This window comes from Hordeum vulgare, chromosome 5H (genome assembly GCF_904849725.1).
Source record: "Hordeum vulgare subsp. vulgare chromosome 5H, MorexV3_pseudomolecules_assembly, whole genome shotgun sequence".
Lineage (NCBI taxonomy): Eukaryota > Viridiplantae > Streptophyta > Magnoliopsida > Poales > Poaceae > Hordeum > Hordeum vulgare.
Window position 1 is genome coordinate 103,404,636 of NC_058522.1, and position 8,946 is coordinate 103,413,581.

The 8,946-nt window shown below is 40.7% G+C and overlaps 1 protein-coding gene across 1 annotated transcript; it reads left to right on the forward strand.

The window, feature by feature from the left end:
- Nucleotides 1–1,270: 1,270 nt before the first annotated feature.
- Nucleotides 1,271–3,422, forward strand: LOC123396706 (transcription factor JAMYB-like). The gene is made up of 3 exons (XM_045091560.1): nt 1,271–1,589; nt 1,727–1,856; nt 2,615–3,422. The coding sequence occupies exons 1-3, from the start codon at nt 1,364–1,366 to the stop codon at nt 3,105–3,107; spliced, it is 849 nt and encodes a 282-aa protein (XP_044947495.1). The 5' UTR covers nt 1,271–1,363; the 3' UTR covers nt 3,108–3,422.
- The last annotated feature ends 5,524 nt before the right edge of the window (nt 3,423–8,946 follow it).

The following is an 8,946-nucleotide window of genomic DNA, read 5'->3' on the forward strand; positions in this document are numbered from 1 at the left end:
CTTGTTTCTTTTTTTTTTCTGTCTCTGTTCCACAAAAAATTTGGATTTTCAAAACATGTTCCAGATTTTGAAAAAATGTCTTGGAATTTGAAAATTGTTCCGGAATTTAAAAAAATGTTCCGGAATTTGATTTTTTTTTGAAATTTGAAAAAATGTTTAGGAATTTGAAAATTGTTCCGGAATTTTAAAAAGTTCCGGAATTTGAAAAAAATATTCTGAAATTTGAAAAAATATTTCGGAATTTGAAAATATGTTCTGGAATTTTTATCAAAATGTTTCGGATTTTTCAAAAAGAAAAATACGGAATTTGAAAAAATGTTCCGGTTTCAAAATTTGTTTTCAAAATTTAAAAAATGTTCTTGCTTTAATGATTTGCTCACGCTTTCAAATTTGTTCTTTTTTTTTCAAAAGTGTTCTCCTTTTCAAAATTTTGTTTTCAAGATTAAAAAAATGCTTTGTGCTTTAAACAATTGTTCGCGCTTCCAAATTTGTTCATGTTTTTTCAAAATTGTTGATGATTTTAATTTTCTGAAAAAAATTTAAAAAATGTTTGTGCTTTAAAATTTTGTTCGGTGTTTTTTAAAATTTTGTTCTCAAGAGTCAAAAAATGTTTGTGATTTAGAAAATTGTTCGCGCTTCAAAATTTCTTCACGTGTTTTTGGAATTGTTCTCCTATTTCATTGTATTTTCACGAAACTGTTTCTAATTTCAAAATAGGTTCTCCTATTTTATTTTTCCTTTTTCCCATAAAAATATTGATTGTTCTCAAATAATATTCACGTTTGAGACATTCATGTCCAATATTTTAGAAAAAGTTTGAATCTGCAGCGGCTTATGGTTCATGTTGTTAAATTTTACAACTGTTGTTATGTCCATTAACATTCACGCATGTAATTTTCCTCCTGTGATAATTAGTCAAGATGGTTAACCAAGGCGCACTCCGACCTAAATGTCATGTGTTCGGCTCCTGTTGCTCGTTTATTTTCCTTTTTGCGAGTTTTCATCCCATTGAGCCGGCCCAGAAAAGCTCGCTTTGTGCGAAACCGTCGTTAGTCACCGCAAAATGCAGCGTATAGGAGCTCCCCCGACCCATGGCCTCAATTGTACGATGCTCGCGCGGAGAGGGATGCCTTGCGCCACCCGTCCCCTCTCCCTCTCTCCGACAAATTTCACCACGTGCGTATTCTCTCTCTTCATCTCCCTCACTTTTCAACTTTCTCTTCCCTCTCGCAAAGCACTATAAAACGACTTCACTACTTGACATCTCCGTCTCTCATTAATCCAACTCTCCAACTTGTCAAGTATAAACTAGCTTAGTCTCCGTCCCTCTCTGTCTCTAGACCAAGCAAAAGGAAAAGAGAACATGGCGTCATGGTCATCATCGTCGACGCAGCGGAGGAGCGGTGTCAGCAGCGGCGCGACCATGCCGTGCTCCGTGATGAAGTTCGACGACGACCTTCTGCGCCATGAGGAGGAGGCCGCCGAGGAGATCCGGCGTGGCCCGTGGACCGTAGAGGAGGACCTCACACTCGTCAACTACATCGCCGACCACGGCGACGGCCGCTGGAACTCCCTCGCCCGCGGAGCAGGTACGTCTACTTCCTCGTGCAGCGGCCGACGACGATGAACCGTCCTCCGTCCATGCAGATTGACTATTCAATTGATTCTTTATTAATTTGAGCCTGCTCTGAAGTAACCGACCGTGGGTGCATGCATGCTGGTGCAGGGCTGAAGCGGACGGGGAAGAGCTGCCGGCTGCGGTGGCTGAACTACCTCCGGCCGGACGTGAAGCGCGGCAACTTCACCGCCGACGAGCAGCTGCTCATCCTCGACCTCCACTCTCGCTGGGGCAACAGGTAATTTCCAACAACAATCAAACGTCGCATGTCATGCGCACACCGTACAGTACTAACTGGCCAGTACAGCCAGCTAGCTCCAAGTCCAACCTAGCTAGCTAGATGTGGACTAGCTTGCACGTCAAATCAAATTGAAAGCCTCCAGCTAGCTCCATCGGATGACACACTTCAGATTGTACAAGTCTTGCTACCTAAATGGGAATAGGATGCATATGGATTGCAGCATGGCCACATGCGCCATATGCCTATGCCTTTCTCTTTCACTTCACAGACGGTGCATCAAAGCTGCACGCCTCTTCTATCTTTCTATTCTCCAAAGATTTAATTTGGAGAGTACTATCAATCTAGCTGTCTCTACTTATTGCTTCGTTAAATTTCATGTTTGGGTGTCTTTCTCAAACTAGTTATCTATTTCTAATTCTTCGCTAGATATGTTTTTTTTTTGCATCGTTCTTCGCTAGATATGTTGATAAATTAACTGTAGTTCATTTTCTCCACACACACACACACGTATAAGTAGTGTATATCAGACGCTCTTACTAGAGTTAGTGAAAATTGAACTTACTAAATACAGTACTAATTAGATTCCTACTACTTGTATCCTTTGTCAATTAATGTGAAAAAATTATCGTGCATGCCGCCCGCTCCCCCCCCCCCCCCCCCAAAAAAAAGATGCCACAGTTAATTGATTTTCTTCATGCACCATGGATGTTCCCCTAATTAATTGCATTTGCCCCTTTGATTCGTGCGCATGAAAGGTGGTCCAAGATAGCTCAACACCTTCCTGGGAGGACCGATAACGAGATCAAAAACTACTGGAGGACAAGGGTGCAAAAGCACGCCAAGCAGCTCAACTGTGATGCTAACAGCAGCAAGTTCAAGGATGCCATGAAGTATCTATGGATGCCTCGCCTCGCTGACCACCACCTCCAGCAAGCATCTACAGTTGGTGACCACCTTGTGTCTAGGCTACCAACGGGCTACATGGAGAGCTCTGGTATGGTGACATCATCGTCCGACTCTTTTGCATCGGAGTCATATGATGGAGCACGCTGTGCAAATGCGAGCGTCGGAGAGATGATACACGGTGGGGATTGGGTGCAAGAGCAGAATCAAGGGTTTTGGCCTGAACCAAACCAAACTTTCCAGCTTCAAGACTCAGAGTTGTCTGGATGGGTACAAGGGTTCTCCGAGTCTGAAAGCCTTGCTGAGAATTTTTGGAGTTTGGAGGACATTTGGAAGATGCAATGATTTATGGCCATGATTTATGTTCTATGTTGTAAAAGGGCTACGTGCATATACGATTTATGGTCCGCATGCTGGTGCTGAGTTAGACGCGCCACTTATATGTAGGAAAAACTAGAGTTAGTTTATTCTAGCTAACTTGAAAATCACTATTTTATAGCAAAGTGATTACAGTTTTTTCCGTTTCTTTTTTTTGTCCCTATGTTTGGTCTCCTCATACAAACTTGTTCTCCGCATGATGTGTAATGTTACTTATAAGTATATGCAAATGTACAATTGCACAAATGATTGGTATTGAAACGTTTGTGCACTCATATTTAATTATGTGCTAAATGTATCTTCCAAAGTCCCAACGACTTCATTTCAAGCGTCTGGCCTTTTCACGTGGTTTCTCTGAAGCGATAAATATGCATGTAGTTCGAGCTATTCGTATTGGTCACCGTTGCGCAAGGGACATGCTAATGACCCGTCTAGAGAGCCAAATTTCACATAACCCTATTTCTCTACATTAGAAGTTGGTTTAGACGCAATGCAATAATACAACATGCTAGTACTCCCTTTGTTCCTAAATATAAGTCTTTTAAAAGAATCCATTAGGGGTCTACATACGGAACAAAATGAACGAATCTACACTCTAAAATATGTCTATATACATCCGTATTTAGTCTATTAATGAAATCTCTAAAAAGACTTATATTTAGAAACGGAGGGAGTATTATATAGAAGTATGAGGAATTGTGTATAACTATATGTAGTAAAACAATACTTCAATAATATATGCTACGGGTCTTGTCCAAAAGCAAAAGAAGAACGAAATATAGTAGCAACACCATACAAGCGAGAGCAGATTCCATTTATCTCGCCATGCCTTTTATCTCCAAAAGGAAAGCAAGAAAAGAAGGCAAGAAAGATAAGCTATGCGTACCACTTTGTCCTTGGATCATTCACACATGACTCCCAAAAGTAAGTAGTGCATATATCTCATCTCTGCGTGACCAGCTTGCTTGTACTTCCAAGCTAGTAGCCTCCATAGATTCTCCAAATCATTTGTCCAATCTCCACTAGCTTTTCTTTCGGCTAGGTACTACATAGTACCACATCCATGCACCCACGTGGAGAAACTCTCAGCCGTAGCTTTTCCGGCTCCTCGAGGGTTTTCCAGTTTGCACAAGGCACTGGGCATGTGCTAACTGGCTGCAAGAAAAGAACAATCTATGCTAGCTTGCGAGTTGTTGCTAGCTCTCGTCTCACATCTCATGCCCGGGAATGGCATGCCTCCATTGACGGATTTGGAAGCAATAAAGCCCGCTTTTACGTGCCGCTCGAAAGCCGTGGCATGCACCGATACAGCTAACTAAAACCCCTAGATGCAGTTAATGGACGAACCACTTGCTTGCTCAGCGTTGATGGGCAGTTAGGCGCACCACGTCATGCACTTGTCTTAGTGTGTGTCTCTCTCTCCCAACGTTTCAAGCATCACACATCCGCCGGCGCCATAACGTCAACACGTTTAATGTCAATCCAAATAACCTGGACACGACATCGATATATATTACTAGTAGAAAACAAGGCTTTAGTCTTTATTTTAGAGGAACTTTAGTCCCGGTTCTTCAACCGTGGCAAAACAATCGGGACTAAAGGCCTAAATCTTTAGTCCCGGTTCTTCAACCGGGACAAAACAATCGTGACTAAAGGCTCAAACCTTTAGTCCCGGTTGGCTTACGAACCGGGTTCAAAGGAGCTCCACGTGGCCGTTGCGGGGCGTCCACACAGGAGGACCTTTAGTCCCGATTGGTAAGATCAGCTGGGATCAAAAGGCAGCCACGCGTCAGCAATTTGCACGCGTTGAGTTTTTTTTGAAATGGGGGGGGGGGGGGTAGGGGTTTTGGAGGGTTTTATTAGGGGTTTCATATTGTGTTATCTAGCTACTACATATAGAGAGAAGTGACATCTCTTTCTTCGTGCTTGGTCGATGGTAGGTACTACATATGGAGAGAACTCGACGCTAGCTAGTAAGCAAATGAAAGAACCATTAAGTACACAACATCGTCATGAACATATATAGAGAGAAGTGACCTCTCTTTCTCCGTGCTTGGTTTAACAACTCAACGTTACTACATATAGTACACGATCATGCATATATATAATATATAACATCTCTTGCGATCCCTAACTAGCTAATATCTATCGTCCACCAAAATTGGTAAGGAAATCCTGATGATATTCCCCGTCTGTTGGCATGACATGCTCAACAAAGAATCCCGCCAATTCCTTTTGAATTGCTCGTATGCGATCAGTTGGTAGGAATTCTTTCCGCTTCCGCTTGATCTAATTTAAAGAAGGGGGTCAATATATATATGAATATTTTTTACGTACATCAAGTTCTTTAAAATATCTGCCATTCTCACGGGTTGTGTGGTGAATCCAACCACAAACGAATTATCCACATAAATTAGTCTCGGTTTCCTGCCTCAAGCAGTACTTTACGGGAATAGAGTACAATCAAAATAATAATCAAGCATGATGATGGTATTGAAACTAGCTAGAATGAATGAAAATCAAGATGCGCGGAACTAGCTAGTACTACTTACTTTGCAGAAGGTAAATCGCAGCTCCTTATTCCATTCACCCTTAACTTTCTTGGTGGAATTTTTCCAAACTCTGCATGGTAAAGAAAATGATTACTTGATATCAGGAAATGAAGGAAAGTTGTCGATATGGTTCGATAATGATTGAACTTACTTCTGGAGCATTTCAGTAACCGACTCCAACTCTGTAGGGTCTTTATGTAGTGAGTCCAAGATAAGAACTAGTCCCTCATCAAGCCTAATGATTAGCAGAACAAAGTGGAACCTATGCATGTATAACTCATCAGTTACACTTAAGGGATTTAACAAAATGGCGCCATTCTGGATGTGCAGAAAATGGTCCATATTTTTCATGATCTCATCTACCCTTCTATATGTCATGTTGTCTACTGTCAAAGGATTCAAGAAAACCATGACTTCATCATTAGCCGGAAGTAACATGCACATGATGGTACAAATCTCTCCAAAGTTGTTTTGGAATGGAGTCCCGGATAGGATAATTCGTTTTTTGGTACGAAGTTCAGCAAGAGCCTTCCGAATATCGCTATTCAGAAGACTCTTGCTGAACTTCGTACCAAAAGACGAATTATCCTATCAGGAACTCCATTCCAAAAGAACTTTCGAGAGCTTTGTACCATCATGCGCCTGATGAAGCTATGAATTTCTTCAATACTTCGACACAAGACAACGTGTCATATAGAAGCTAGCTAGGGTAATACGAAGATGAGATAAGAAAAAAATTGGATCAACTTGTGCACATCCATAATGGGGGCATTCCTGATAAATATCTTATTACAGAATTTCGAGGAATCCAATCCTCTAAAAATTCTTTGTTTTTTTTTGAATCAAAGAAGTTGTGTATTAAAAGTAATGCTCCAATAAAGTATATGCCAAACTACTTTATTTTGAAAATTAGACTAATAAATATTTTAGTATATGAAAAACTTTGTAAGTTTTGACCAAGTTTATAAAAAAGGTATTAACACGCACAATGTACCATTAGAATAATCATTGAATATATTTTCACAACATATAAGTTTGTTGTCGTGAAAATTTACATTGTTTCCTATAAACTTGCTCGAACTTTATAATGGAGTAAGTTTTGACCAAGTTGTGAAAATGCATGTAAATTTTGACCAAGTTTATACAAAAAGCTATTAAAACCCAAGATGAAACTTATATACACAAGATGAACTTGAGGATAATGTTTCCCTCTCAATTCTTTACATACACCCGGAACAAAAATGTCAAAATGTGAATGAATTATGAGCATAATCATCTTGGGCATACAAATTCTCCCAAGGCAAAGCACACCTTAGAGAGCATAGCACAATATTGTAGCCACTGACGAGTCTAGTAGGAGGGCTTCAAGAGGCTCATGCACATGACTATGACTAATGGGCACCCGCCAAGGAAGCTCCATCTGATGCGGGCCTTAAGTATTACTGTGCTAGGCTACCAAAACACATGTGATTTTGGTGATAATATTCGACATTTAATAACAAAGATTTTAAATATATCTACTTACCATGTTTCAAGTTTTTTTTAATACAAATCCAGTTGTAGCAACTTGATGAACAAATAGTATCATATTCAATAACAATTGAATAATATATACCATGTTGATATATGGTATTCACAAGCCAGGTAGATTATGTCTTGATGTATAACAAAAGATTACGACATATTGTATATCCCCCGTGGGTTATGAGTAGATAATGAATTAATCCTAAAGCAATGGGAAAAAATCCTTCATGAACATAATTAACATATACGTAAATATTTTCCTATGAGGTTGGGAGAAATCTACCTCTTTATATTTATGCTAATAATTTTTACAATGTGTGATCCCTTATTATAAATTTTCAGTTTCACTCTCCCTACACAGTTACTGTTTTTTAATGGAAAGATGGTTAAACTTAGCAATAAACACATCATTCTTATGCATGCTCACAATCCAAACATGAGTGAGTTTTTTTGTAAATAACTAAAGCGTGTAATTCCTTCAATTTCGGGGACGGTGGCGCCGGGATCGACACCATGCAGGGGGATAGGAGGAGAGGAGGGGATCGCGGAGCTCTCACAGCGAAGACCCGTTGGCGACGGGGCAGGGATCGAGGACAGCGTCGGGGGAGGCATAGGCGACGACATCGAGGTCGGCGAAGAGGAGGGGATCGGGCAGCGCACATGGCGAGGAGTCGTCGGCGACGGTGTCGGCGTAGGGCTCGGCGACGGCGTGCGTTGGGGAAGCGCTCGGTGACGACGAGCGTCGGGGAAGGGCACGATGAAGCCGATCTCCGGCGCAGCAGCCTAGCGGCGCCGTGTTGTGGTTCGGCGTCGGGTGAGAGAATGGGAGAGATTGGGGGGAAATTCTCCAAGGGCTGCTTATATATACCCCACCCTTTACTCCGTGTTGGTGGCTCCAACCGGGACTAAAGGACCCCATTAGTCCGGGTTGGAGCCACCAACCGGGACTAAAGGTAAATTTCACCAGCCTTTGGGCGCGAAACCGCCAGCCATGTAGTCCAGGTTGGTGGAACCACCAACCGGAACTAGAGGGCTTGTCCTGGCGCTCGCGCGGGATGGTGGGTGATTATTCCCACGTCACCAACCGAAAGGCGCTGGTAGTGGTTTATAAACCCCGCTGCGGCTTACCTCTCTCGGGCTCCTCTCTAACAGGCAGTACACGCCTAACACTTTCTCTGTCCTGTTTGGCCTAATTGCTCCGTTGGCTTGCATCCTAGCCCAAGTATAGTTGAGTTTCTAGTCGTATGCATACCATGGTGGCCTATTAAGAGGGCATTTTTTTTAATTTTTTACAAACTTATACTTTGATCATAACCTGAGGTTTACAAAAGCTTGTTAGTTGATTTTTTTTGTTATTTTAATTTCCTATTAAAGATTTTAACAAAAAAATCTTTATGATAAATATTTTTAGTTGATGTTTTTTTGATTCTTTTTAGTTAATGTTTTACTTCATTTTTTAGTTGATTCTTTTAGTTCATTTTTTTAACAACTAAATACTTTGATAATTTTAGTTATTATTTTTTGGATTCTTTTTAGTACTTTTTTTAACAACTCAATAATTTGATAATTTTAGTTAATATTATTTTGATTCTTTTTAGTTCATTATTTTTGCTATTAGTTTATTCTTTAGGATAAATTACCCTAAAATTAAAAAACACTTCAAATGAAGTCTGAAAAGGTTAAAATTCACCAGGGTAGAATTCTGTAGAAGTGTATAGTGTGCTTAAGCC

Excerpts from the sequence above, each read along its gene's own strand:
- LOC123396706 (XM_045091560.1), top strand. The coding sequence starts at position 1,364 with ATGGCGTCATGGTCATCATCGTCGACGCAGCGGAGGAGCGGTGTCAGC. Across the intron at positions 1,590-1,726 it reads CTCCCTCGCCCGCGGAGCAG|GGCTGAAGCGGACGGGGAAG; the intron begins GTACGTCTACTT and ends ATGCTGGTGCAG. Across the intron at positions 1,857-2,614 it reads CACTCTCGCTGGGGCAACAG|GTGGTCCAAGATAGCTCAAC; the intron begins GTAATTTCCAAC and ends TGCGCATGAAAG.